Raw genomic sequence first — 13,924 nt, forward strand, 5'->3', positions numbered from 1 at the left:
ATGAGTTACAATAAAAATAAGGTTAATTTAAAATTCAAGTAGGCATCCACCATAATCTACTTACAAGACAAGAAAGCTATGTATAAAGAGCTGGGATTATCCCTCACTCTGTTGCTTTTATTTTTTCTGTTTAGGTACTAGAAAATACTTACCAAGGATTTCACTATTTTATGTAAGCCTCTAATACTGGAACAAAACTTACCATGAAGAGTGAATTCTAAAGAGCCTCTGAGTTACCCATTACAGAAGTAAGTAAGGCTGCTGCTCATGCTCATTAACCTAGAGAATGAAAACAGATCCATTCCTATTACAGAACAAAGTACCTCCTACCTGGCATGATTATTTCAGGAAATCCTAGCTTTCTAGCAACAACTGTGGTTCTGTCTACAAGATGTGGGTAGTCCTTTCTAGTTTGAATGACATCTCCAACAAGCATTTTCACAGTTACCCAGAGACCTTTTAAAAGAAAAAAATAGATTATATTGATGGTAAAAAAAAAAATAAAATAAAAAATTGTCTTCAGATGATTGCATCTTCTAGCCACCAAAATAATAGTAATAAGAATTCACTTCCACCACTTCCTTTAGGTAAAAGCTCTATAATCTAAAACTGTAGCTGCTAATTTAAATAGCCTCTAAGAATCTGCAACAGACTCATGATTTTCCACTTCCAGTTACAAAGTTGATCCACCTCCATGGTGGTGCTCTGTCTCTAACATGAAAGCCTTTCTCTAAAACGTAAACAATATAAAATTATGTTGCAAACACCCCCCCCCCATTACTTTAAATAAATAAATAAATATATTTTTACCTTGTCCACCACTGTCTCCTTTTGATGCAGTGACTTTGCTTAGGAGACTGTGCAAAAAGTCATTCTCTGCCACTACCCTGCAGGAGAAACAATGTCTACTAGGAATTAAGTGCTAAATATATCAAACACCACTCAGAACACAGATGACCAACAACCTCAGAGTCCTTTTTGCACTACTTGACCTTATTATATGTTATGTAATTTCATTGTCTTTCACCCAGAGTTACAGATCACTCACGTTAAGCTTATGTGTACACTGAAGTGAAAAACGTTCAATCATCATCTTTAGGAACCTCATTTTGTGACAGTGACAATATGAAAGTTTTTTTTGTAGGAAGGCACAATGTGAATGCACTCAACAACATGCCAGTCCACTCTGCTTTCCCTGATAAACAGCCTGACGAATGAATTTATTTTTTCTTTGAATACTTTTGAAACTAGAAACAAATTCTCACACAACAAGTATGTTGGATCCAATTGTAAATGAATGAAATAATAAACCAGTGTGTCATACTTGGGTCTTTCGGAATTATGTTTATTCTTCATAGTATATAGCAGCAGCACTATGTAGAATGCATAAATATGTTTCCAGTGAATATTGGTATTTCTGCATTTGATCTGAAAGTGTCACATTTTTAGGCAGCTGAACTGGCATTTCTTTTGAAAATAGTTTATGTGTGACAAATCAACTAATTTTTAAGTGAAACCAAATTTTTTATCAGATTTTTCTCAAATTCAAAACAGAATCAAGTACACAAGTTACTAGTTATCCATACTTCTAAAGCTTATTTCTGAGAGTGTATAACCATTTAACTTGGGTTTTACTAATTAGGATTTGGTACCAGCTATCTGAAGGAGCACATTCATAGAAACGTACATTAACATGCTATGTAATCCCTGGCAAGTCTTAAATGCTTTTAAAGTGATACTTAAATACTTATTACTATTAAAACATAAAATTATTGAAAGGAAAAACTGTTTTTTTTCTTAAAACATACAACAGATTGTTACAGCCAAAGGCACATAGAAATATTTTTGTGCATATAAAAAACCCATATATATGACTATCTTACGGGTGAAAGGGAATGAAGTGCTGCTTTTCTTCATCACTTTCAGCTTTTCCTTTTATGATATCTGTAATATCCATAACTAGAAGAGTAAAAGAAAAATCATCAAAACATATAATAGCATTGCAAACTAACTCCTCTTACCTATGAATGATGGACGCTAATGTTCTTGTGCCTCAATATAACTATAAATTTTTCACTAGCAAGCAGTGTAGCCCAACAAGGCTAGATCTGTGGGGCAGAACATCAGTGCAAAGTCCACACTACAAACACGACATGTAAAGAGAGAATTACTTCAGACTAGTTTTACTGTAATCCTGTAAATACAGGTTTGAGTGCATTGGTGGTGCTCTCGGGACATGGTTTTATTCCATCTGCAAGGAATTCTATTAATATACTCTAGTATTGTGTTTTGGTTTGCACTGTGTAGCAGTAAGTAGGAATTATTTGGAAATTAAATTCTAAACCACATTTCTGATCTAAACTAAAATGTTAAGGTAGGTGCAGTCTTTATGGACTTTAAAAAAAAAAATCAAATATGGAAAATAGTTGATATAGCTGTTTGGTATTCTGACATGTCTTGGTAGAGATTCTTTGTTCCAGGGTTGGCCAGTATCACTTGGATCCTGCTTCAGATATAGCACAGGAGACATCAGTTACCTGCCACTCCAAAAGGCCGCCTTAGTCCTTGTGTGTATTTCTTTGAGTTACTGTCTTTGAGATCCATCCTTCCAACTCTGACTATTTGACAAACTAAGTAAATTTTGTCTCTGCTAAGGTCTTTATTTCCAAGATCCTAAGATACAAACAAAAAAGAATAGAAATATTACTTGGGTAAGAACCAAGTTGTGAAATTTAAACAAGACCTCCAGTAACTAGTTGAGCCTTGGTAATCAAGGTGGTATTAAGGGGGGGGGGGGGGGGGGGGGGGGGGGGGGCGGGCAGGGGGGAGAAAATGCCAAAAACCACAGCAAAACAAAAGAAACTGAGACAACATAAAGGATTACAAACCTGGCAGTTTAAAGTTTGAAGAAAATATATGGTAAGATAAAACTGAGAAAGCAGTAGCAATCAAGAGGTACAGGAGATTTAAAAAAAAAATAATAAATCAAGTCATCAGTATATTTATGGGGCAGCAAATTGATTTGAAAAAAGGACACTGAAGCATTGTCACTGCCTTAAGGCACTCGATGACTGGTCATCTTACTCTTTTTCTAAGATTACTTCTGCTTTCTCCTTTGTCTTGCTCAGTCTTCAGGAGTCCTGATTCTGACCACAGAGAAGAGACAATCCGATTTGTAAATATGAAGTAAGTTTAACTGGAAAACACTTACTGTGAATACTACTTTAAGATTGTTGAGCATGTCAATTTCCTTTGGAAATCCTTTACTCCCCCATCTCACCAAGTAGTTCTCACTGTTTTGAAGACAAATACCTTATTGTCATGTGATTTAAAAAGTTCTTCCCTTTCACAATACATTAAAAACCACAGTACATAACAAAGGTTGCATAACAGACAATGGTCTGTAGTGATAGTTTAAATACCACACTAAAAAGACAAGAACAATGTTATACAAAATACCATCGGTAAGTTTTGAAAAATAACTTGCACCTAAGACATAATGGCACCTTTTTTGGAGGAAATATTACCATCATCATAGTCTGTTTGATAGGAATACTCAACAGAATCTTAATCTACCTTTGCATTTATAAATTACTCCTAATTTGTCCCCTTCCCCTGCTTCAGCACTTTACTCCAGACAACATACCCTATCAAGGATAATCTCCTAACTTTGAAGTGGTCTCAGGCTTCTTTAAAATCCTGAAATGTTCAGTCCAGGAATTACCTATAAACATATTTGGGATCCTTTACCCTAGAATTCTTTAGTAGCCACCAACAGCTAGATCTGTACACACTTCCCTTTCCTTTTGGTTTTCTTCCTTTTACTTATATATTATCTGCATTACTAGCATGTTAGCAACTATTTTACTTCACTTTGGCTAGCTCCTTTTGCTGCTATTTGCAGCTTAAAAAAAAAAGTTTACCTTATAATTGTTGATTTCTGTGGATCATATAGTGACATAAAGAGTTCTGCATCCTCTCCAATTCGGCAAACAAAATTCCGCACAAAGACGTATAGACTGTGGGTGGGGGATGAAGACATTCGGGAGTACGATGCATAATCTGGTTGATCCTTTGACTACTCAGAAGAAGAAAAATCATTAGCCAGATCCTTGAGCTAAAATGGTGGAATACTACAAGCAGTTTCAATTTTTATCATGTGCAACAGTTAATCTTGAAAAATCACAGAAAATCTGGATAAAGATACTTGTTTCCAGGAAATAGCATTGCCCTGTATACTCCTCTGAAAGGCATTATTTAATACCACAAACATGACTAGCAGATAAGTTTCTGGCCCTCACTCACATTACTGAAGTGTCACAACAGCCCAACTTTTGTCAAGTGATTTACTTGCTTTATTACAGTTTACTTTCTCATGGGTGAAAAACCCAAGTAACTTACAAACCCAAAAAGGTCAAGAAAGTGTAGTCACCTGCTCTGCATTGTAAAAGATGAAATTTATGCACTCATCAGCTTTGCTTAGGCATACTAATACTCGTGTTCACAAAATTATGCAGAGTTCATGGAGCTTCTCTTTAGTGAGCTTAAATTCTTCAACTCCATCAGACTAACTAACAAGCAGCAACATACAGCAAGCAGTGTTGTCACAAGATCCTCTAAAAAAGAGCCTTGGTTAGTCATAGCTTGCAGCCTGAACTCAAAGTATGTAACTATTCGCTACATGAATCAGCCTACTGAGTAGCTCACAGATGGAACGAAGAGATGTATTTCTATTTAGGAATCCAAGAATGGATTTAGAATCGGCTTTAGACACAGGCTTTCAGCCTAGCCCGCAGCCTGAATCCAGTGCACAAATGCAACTCACTCAACTTGAGGCTTAGCCATATTTATAACATATTAAAGTGACTTTACTTTTAATTAAGTCAGAAGCAAAAATTTCCACCAACTTCTCCAGTAGAAGGTTACATCTTCAACCCTTGTATTGTTTTTTCATTTTCATTTTAGCAAAAGAAGCATTAAGTTTGGCCAGTCATTCCTACCATTTCCTCCTTAATTCGCTCAGTGATTTTATTAGTCGCTTCTTCGTGTGCATGAAATAGGCTGATGACACTGGTTTTATCTGGATCTAAGATATTTCCATCTTCGTCTCTAACTATGAGATCTAGCTCAAGTATTCTGTGAAAATACAAAGGGCATGATGGCAGGGTTAATTCCTTCTGTAAAATAAAGCTTAGAAATATAACGTACAAGGAGATGCTTCAAGTTTTAAAGCAATAAAGTAAGTTTAAATACAGGCAACAATATTTAATTGAAGAAAAATTTAACTAAACCCCACCATGTTCTTTTCAAGCTGTTGTACAGTATTTACCTGTTTTAGGAATTTATAGTAATGTCACCAAAACATTTCAATGCTTATCACATAAAATAGATTCACCATGTTCAATGACTTCAAGAAGTCTTCATCTCTTTTGCTTTTAACATACGACCTTTGTAACCAAGATGCCTAGGGTTTTTTCTGTCACCTTCTGCTTTTACGCTGCTCTTACCCTCCCTGTCCCGTTCTTCGACTACTATGCTCTGTTGTCCTTTTAAACATCCCCTCCACCCCTACTCCTCTAAAGGAAGAAGCTTGCTGTCTCATGATTTGGAAAGAAGAGAAGAACGTGAAAAGAAAAGCCTGAGTGCAAAGAAATATTAGTGTTGTCTTAATCAGAGCTAGGCTTCTTTGACTGGAATATTTCAAAATAGTATCTGTCTTGCAGTGACCATGCAGCTCCATATAGCATGGTGTGTTCTGTAAGAATACAGTTTATCTGTGGATCCAAATCACAATGAACATGTTGAGTTTCTTAACACTCAGTCATTGTTTGTGTCTAGCCACAGGTAACTGAAGCCTTTCAGCCGTATATAGGTGTTCAGGCCACAGTAACCACAGTCACTTGCAATAGCTAAATACAGTTTATAAGTAGATTCCAATGCCTATAAAACCAATACTATGAAGGCTTGTTTACCAAACTCTCTCTTCCCCTTTATCAGATGGTGGAACACCACTCAATCCCACATAACCTCATTTTTGCCAAACGTGTTGTATTGCAGTGACTTTTCATTAGCAAGAAGCAGGCAGACAAGGTGTTTTGCCAGATAACTATTCTACCCTTGCTTGTTTCACTTCTATTACCAGAACCAGAGTTCTGCCAGAAAATTCCCTAGTAAAACAGCAGGGTTGGGGAGGCGGACACAGGACACAACACAAAGGTAGAGGGGTGGTGTGACGCCTTTAGAAAAGGCTCTGTACGCTTCAGACATTTGCAATTCGTCCTCCACACTAAGGTCTCTCAGCACTACTTGTGAAATAGTAGCATAATACTAGTAGAGGTAGGCTATGTTAGTGAAGGATGGACAAGTTTTGGGTCCCGAGCATGCTGATGCTATATGTAGATAAAAGCCAACTATCTGACCTGAAATCTTTACAATGACAAGCTCATATACCTATAAGTAACAAGTATATCTATATTTTGAAAAAGCAATTTGCTATGAGAAACTTCAACATGGTATCTACTGTTATCACAGGAATAGCAGGGAGAAGTTTGAAAAGGAAGATTTAATATGTCTACATCTCACATTAAAGAGTTACAAAACTGCAAAAAAGGAAACTTTTATCATCATCTCTGTTCTAGCTGGGTGCTTTACAAGAAATCGTGTTTCCCTTAAGCAACGTAGGCCACTTACTTGTTACCATAGTCAATTTTGGAAGTGACTTTCTGTTTGAGTTCTTTGAGCTCATCTTTTGGCAAAGTCCCAGACAGAAGCTGTGACCGCCACTCCATTAAGTCATACATCATAGACTGCACCTGCTGGAACTGCTCACTCTTATTTGCCTAAAATATAAAAGAAAAAAAAAAAAAAAAAAAAAAAGATTTAATGTTAAATGATTGCAGGAGCAAGAATTAAGCAAATTCTTGAGTCTGACTTTCTTCCTCCACTCATGCCACAAATTGTAAGGACAGGCTCTCCCATGCAACCGTAAAGAAATTACAAGAAATTTAAGCAGTGAGTATGGGGATAGGGAATGACAATATTTGTTTTATTAAATTGTGCTGGTTTAAAGTTCTTTAATTAAGTCTTATCAAGAGAAAACATTACAGAAGCAATTTACTTCTGTATGAGATACTGTTAAAAGCATTCTGGGAAAAAAAATTGATTATGGTATTAACACATTTAAGAGATAGGTAAATAATACATAGAAGTCACTAAAGTAGTTCAGTGTCATTCACTGAAACAGAAAAAGTTTTAATTGTAGACTTTAATATGAGAAAGGCTAACAAGTGATGTGTTTCATAAAAGATATTGTTGAGGGAAAACTACACCATATTTACGAATTTTTTTGCTCCAAGTGAAAAGCAAAATGCAATGGCTGGGATCCTGGAGCAGTCAGAGTGCAACCTGTTGAAACAGGTTATCCATTAGGAAAGGCTACTCAGGTACTAGAGAATTCACCATCATTTGGTGGTTTTTCTAGTCAACACTTTATGACTTTGGCCATCAGACTTAGGTTAAACATGTTACTAGAATCAGTGGGGATTAATGTAGGATTACAACATGCAAAATATCTACTATTATGCAAATGTAAAAATTAGCTTTCTATCCTTTTATTTCAAATTTTGTCTCTCAGAGTCTTGTAGTCCAAGGACAGGTATTGTTATGTATAAAGGATAGTTGAGGTCTAAAAAAATATTTCTGGTCCAATTAAAATAAAAAGATATTTTTAAAAAATCATTAATCACAGCTACAGTTCTGTACTACGCTGTGGGCACTACAAGCATTTGCGAAAGGCCACCATAACTATAGGTTGCTTGCTTACAAGGAACACAGATGCTGATACAACGGCCATTTTGACTAATACCTCCAAATTCATTGCACTTCTATGTACTGGTAAAAGTGCTCACAGGAAAAAAATGGTTTTCTCCAAGTTGAAGAAAAGAAAATGTTTTTCTTGAAGAAATGTAAAATGAAGATATTGAAACTAAAAAGTCTGACTTCCTGAAATTGCCAATTGTTAATAGCTACACAGTCCCAGTAACCCCTGAACAACTTTTTTTCTAGCATCCCAAGAACATGGTGAATCTTTTTCAAACGCATCTTAGTTATGTTTGATACTCCTATCTTGAAACTTGTCAGCTCTGCAAAGAACAATTATGAAAAAATTATCGTGTACAAGATACTCAAGGTTGAAACTAAAGACATGATATTACACCACTCAGCAGTAATTCAGCCTTTTAATTTAAAGCCATTGAAGGAAATAGTAGCCATCTAAGCAGTAGTGAAAAAGTAATTTCTTAAATCCCCCCATATCCTGCCCTGCATCTAAGAATAGAGACTCATTTAAACAAGAACTCAATATGCATAAGTAGGACTAATTAACAGGCCATACATGGCATGCAAAAATGTCATACCACATAGAGCTGTTTCCAGATGCTTCCCCATTCCCAAAGAGTAGTGGTAACTTCTTGAACTAAAGGAATTTCGGCGGGTATTGTATTTTCCGTATGTCTAGGAAAGAAGCAGAAAATTTAACACAGTGAAATGAGAAAAGCTAACTGCTTTTCATGGGTTTAAATTATAGTTACTGTGTTTAAGGCAGGGGGCCTCAAACTTTTTAACCAGGGGGCCGGCGCGCAGATGAAGTGGCAGGAATTCATCTACAACTGCTTGGTTTCCCCCCCAACCCCCTTGGGGGGTGTGTGTGTGTGTGCGCGTTCTGTAAATACCGGGGGGGGCAGATTGAGGACCCTGGGGGGCCGTATCTGGCCTGCGGGCCGTAGTTTGAGGACCCCTGGTTTAAGGCATATAAATGCCTTAAAACTTATTTTTTTAGCAGACAAGATCCTTAATGTAACAAAACAGTTAAATTCAATACCTTTTCTTTTCAACAGTAACTTCCTTGATGTGGATGAAAGATTTAGGAAATATTCCCTGCTGAAGGAGGAAAAAAGAATTCCACACTTACTCTCCAAAAACTTGTAGGTAACAACCATGAATATGAACATAAACTGTAATCTCCAAATTAACTGCTATCTAGTTTTCTGTCTAGATAGATGCATTTCTGTTTGAAAAATATTAGAAGTATTGTTGTATCCTTTCCTGCAAACATAGAACGCATAGAATTACATTTATTCATAAGAAACACCATCTTCTACTCCCCTCCCCTCATCTACTCCCCCAGAAAACAGCACATACAGTTTGAATACAGTAAAGAAACATTTTCTCTGTGCATCAGCCCATACCTTTCATATTCTAGGAAAACCAATGTAGTCTAATTTAGAGATCAGCTTGATTACCAAACGAGGTATTATCAGGGACACTGATATAGGATCATTGCCTCTACTAAAAGAAATACTGATAGGGAAAATCACTCAGGATGAATTAGAAAAATGGCCACTGACATGCAGGATAGTAAACTGAAAGTTTACTTTGAGGTATGATAGTCAAGAACACTGTGCATAAGATTAAAATTGGTTTGAGAAAAAAAGAACGGCCTTTCATTTGCAACACACAAGGAAGGGAGATGCTTAGTAAAGCCATAAACTCTCAGCCCTCCCTAGGTATATGGGGCACCACTGCAATTGAGATTATGGTCTTATTCTGAACTACCTAGGGCCATGCAGGAAGATGCCCCGGAAGATGTAGCAAAGGAGGCAGCGGATTTCATGACATTCTCAACATTTATTTTAATTGACCTGTGTAAAAAAAAATAGTCACCTGACAAAATGTTCTAACGTGATATGTCCTTGCTCTACAGGAACTGAAATGTTTTAAGTCATGCTAAAGGAATGTTTGACCACAACCTATCCATGACAATACCCACATTAACTTGCAAATCTAGTCTTGGTAATTAAACTAGGTTCTTCTTGGATTCTTCCCTATTTAATAACCGACAACCATATGCGGTACTTTACAAAGCCTTTCTCTGAATTAGATTTCAGCTTTTATAGCTTTATATAGTTTCTTCTTTTAGCACTGGACCTTAATCAAAATACAGTCATGTCTTATCACTCTCACAGTTTTTCATTAAGATTTAAGTTCAAAAGAGTCTGTGAAGAAGCCAAGTATAAGAAGAAGGTCCCATTAATAGGAAATGTAGTGAAATCTCAGTATGTGAAATTACTAATACTTCTTAAAACACTTCATACATGTTGACCTTGAAGCCTTTAACAATTTTAAGAATTAGTTAAAAGAAAGTGGTTACTTCTGGTAACTATTTTCCTTTTTTAGTTTTGGACTAAATTTTAATCAATTAAAATAAAATTTTCATTAGAATAACCAGCAATAACATTTTGAGTTTAAAGAAATGTCAAGGTAGTATTTAAAACACAGTTGGGAGTATTGGACAGGCTGGAAGGACGGTTAGCCATTCTCTTATATCCACCCTCAAGTATTGCAGGCCAACCAGCTGATCAACTGTTTTGAGTAGCTTCCACTGAAATATTACGCTGTATCAAGAACTTATGGTGAACCAACTTATCACTAGCCTGGCTTCCATCTCATATGTGATGAGCTACAAATGGAAGCAAGCAAATAAGGTGTACCATGCAGTCGTATTGGAGCTCACAGAGACACCAGGTAGAAGTCTGGAGAAAACAATTATGCATAATTATCACAAACAATTACTCATTTATCTGTCTTTTGGGATGTCCACTCATTGAGCAACAAAATGAAACAGTAAATCAAGCATCTAATACTTACACAATGAAACCAAAATATTTTGCTATCACATACAGTTTGAGAATGCACACAAATTAATTAATCTAAGTTAATGCAAGTTATTGTGAATACCTACAAGCCACTGAATACAAAATTCTAATAAAGTAAAAATAGACAACTTAAGACTGTTCTGATTTTTTTCTGATGGCATATTCTCTGCCAAAAACTGTCCCTCTGCTCCCCAGATATCCCTTTTTAAGTGGCTATAAAGGTTTTGCACATCCTTTTTCCAGGCTACAGAGAAGCAACTTTCACAAAACATTTTCACTGTAATACAGGCATTAGTTTGTAATTTCAAATGCCTTTGCATTGCTGCTCCCTAAAAAAATCTGATACTCAGAGCAGGTTTCAAAAAACACCTTTCTTCTAGAAAAGTGCATTTTAATATAAAAAGTAATTTTCTTGCTACTTAACTCAGAAGTTGTCATACCCAGGATGAAAAGTATTCATTTGTAGCTTTCCATCTTTAGGTATAAGAATATTGACCTATTTTTTATTAACATGATCTTTTTGTACATTAGAGAGATAGTTAAGAAATTAAGTCTCATGGAGCTGTTTATATTGAATGTAGCCTAAAGACTGCTTATAAAAAAGTGCAGAAACAGACACATCTAGCAGCAAATTAACTCAAAAAGTTATTTCAAATGATGTCTTCATCACCTGAAGACACAGTACTTTTTTTTTCATTGATCTGCTTCTCCCAGTCATCACCAACATTGTCCAGGACAAATGCTGATCATTTTATTCATCTTGAAAGGAAAGAGAATGGAGATTGCTGACTTCAGATGTCAGAATAGAACTAACTGGTAAGGGATATGAAAAAAACCCAGCTTCATGGGTTGATTCCTTAAAAATAGACTCACAGGAATGAAGAACATGACCTTACCTCTGATCCTTTAAGTCTTACTAGATAGCCCTTGTACCAATCTAAAAGAAAGAAATGTTACACTTAGCATGACAGAACACATGCATAAAAAAACCCAAAGTCCTAGTTTGTATTTCATTTAAGAACTATCTAGCACAGGATGTCTAAAAATTAATAGTTCCTTCAAAAATGCATAGAGGAAAGTGAAGTGAATATCAGGAAGCATATTTATCATGACTCACACATTAGCAAGTATGATTGTATGGTCTATTGTCAAGTCTTGCACAGTAAGTACAGATAATCTTACACAAAGTTTAACACACACACACGACACGTAAAAAAGGTAGGATAAGCGGTTTTGTAATTAATATGTAACACAAGCATATATATCTGTCCATCAACCAAGATCACTCATGATACTGGATAGTGCATGAAGCTCTTTGGTTGTGTTCTAGGTGTAGTATTAATCCAATGCAGTATGTGGCTGTTACGTACCCAACCTCCTTGAATGTAAGAAGAGTAAGCTGTCGCTGCCATGGGGAATTATAGCTTTTGGACCCAACACAAATAACCAGCTTCCTAGTGTAAAGTTCAATTTGGAACCTCAAGAAAATGAAGAGCTATTACGGGACTTCTTAACAAGAAACCCTTTCTGAATGAAAAGGGTGCAGTATTGCAGTAGTGGGAATTAAAATTCTAATTCAGATTTTGTTCCATCTATGCCCCAGTTAAGTCACAATAAATTTCTACCAAAAACATAAAATGGAGAGTTCAGCCTTACTAAATTACAGCAGAAGCTGTGTCCACTGTGCACAAATTCCATCATGAAACACTACCTGCACAGCAACAGTATCCAACTCTGTTTAATACTTCTATTTCACCCCAAAGAAAGCATTTTATGACTTAAAGCATAAGTTTTCTGATGATAATTTCAGTAACAGATATTATGTCTTCCCTACCACTTTTTCTCTCACCATTTGTAATGCAGCACAGGTATTTCAGCCATGCAACCAAAGCAGAATAACAATAATCCCAAACCCCAAACAATAGTGAGAAAGGCAAAGTTAAAAGGACACTGACCTCAAAGATAGACTTGGGACAGATAGTTTTTTCAGGTTTTTCAGCACTGGGATATTTTTTTTCCCCAGTATCTTCTCAACAATAAAATTCCAATTTACTTCTAAAACTGAATTATTTGCACATAGTCTCCAATTTACAACCAAGTGTGTAAAATCTATTTAATCCCATTTACTGTGACTGCACATGCATATTCTGTGCATGCCAAACAAACTGAAAGAGCACGTAAAATGAGCACAGGAAAAAAAAACAACTGTTACTGTTGGTTACCCTTCAGCTGCAGCTGGCAGCACCTTTTTTAAAATAGCTGATAAAAGGTGGGCTTCACCTGCACAATACAAAACGTTCCATTCCCTCGTTGACAGACTTATACCATAAAGCAACTATGACACAGCATGTTAAGGGCAGAGGATTCAGAAAAGACTTTTAGAGAAAAAATAACCTTATAAGATCACCACTCAACTTGCTAAGCTGACAACCTGACAACAAAGGTCATACTGCAGGAGTCAGAAACCTGAAATGCTGTTTCTGCAATTAAAAGGGATAATACAGGGTGAGGGGTTTTCTGGTTTGCCAACGCATTTTTTCATAGCAGATATATTTAGAATGGAGGCTTAAAGAATTATGCAGACCTTTCATTTTTTAGGATAGGGCATAGATCAGTTACTCATAACTTAGAGAAACACATCTCTTAACTAATAGTCTAACAAGTGACATCAAAATTTTGATGCTTAGAGATACTGAATTTCTCTTAGAAACAAAAGAAAAAAAAAAAATGCTTCTGTGCTCCAAAACATTGGAGGAATGGTTTCTGAGATGCTCTTCTCTCAAACGCTTGGTTGTTTGCATGCAAAACGACCTAGAACTGTAAGTGGAATGGGCTGGGCTCAAACAGCCTCAGATTCTTTGCAGCCCTATGACCACAACGTACAGTGGGTCTTTCAACACGGAACTGTCTCTATAACTGCCTAATGCAGCAGTTGGCTTCTCTTTTTATTATAACTACAGTTAGTAAGATGTAACTGGCAGACGGTGGAAGTAGGTTGAAGAAGATAATTTTACAATACATTTTGCAAAGCTTGAAGGATTTTTTTTTAAGCTCTTACCTTGTCAAGAACATCACTGCAGATTGAAACTAAATTACTACTACAATGACACTTGCAGATACCTAACTGTTGAGTTAGCAATAATAATTGCATCCTCGTTGCTTTATACTAATAAAAACTTCAGTAGCTTCAGCAGACTTGGGAGAGAATTCAG

At 36.1% G+C, this 13,924-nt stretch overlaps 1 protein-coding gene across 3 annotated transcripts in view; it reads right to left on the reverse strand.

The window, feature by feature from the left end:
- The window catches only part of DOCK2 (dedicator of cytokinesis 2), a 197,751-nt gene that overhangs the window by 172,625 nt on the left and 11,202 nt on the right, over positions 1-13,924 (reverse strand). For 2 of the 3 annotated variants that reach the window (XM_056348605.1, XM_056348607.1), the window contains exons 3-13: positions 11,609-11,649; positions 8,879-8,934; positions 8,415-8,511; positions 6,691-6,839; positions 5,001-5,136; positions 3,924-4,078; positions 3,212-3,293; positions 2,538-2,673; positions 1,884-1,959; positions 811-905; positions 331-456 (exon numbers count right to left, since the gene is read on the reverse strand). In XM_056348605.1, coding sequence (XP_056204580.1) covers positions 331-456; positions 811-905; positions 1,884-1,959; positions 2,538-2,673; positions 3,212-3,293; positions 3,924-4,078; positions 5,001-5,136; positions 6,691-6,839; positions 8,415-8,511; positions 8,879-8,934; positions 11,609-11,649 — 1,149 coding nt within the window. The remainder of the gene's footprint in view (positions 1-330; positions 457-810; positions 906-1,883; positions 1,960-2,537; positions 2,674-3,211; positions 3,294-3,923; positions 4,079-5,000; positions 5,137-6,690; positions 6,840-8,414; positions 8,512-8,878; positions 8,935-11,608; positions 11,650-13,924) is intronic. The other variant, XM_056348606.1, reaches the window with a different exon arrangement.

The sequence above is a fragment of the Falco biarmicus genome, chromosome 8, assembly GCF_023638135.1.
Source record: "Falco biarmicus isolate bFalBia1 chromosome 8, bFalBia1.pri, whole genome shotgun sequence".
NCBI classification, from domain to species: Eukaryota; Metazoa; Chordata; class Aves; order Falconiformes; family Falconidae; genus Falco; species Falco biarmicus.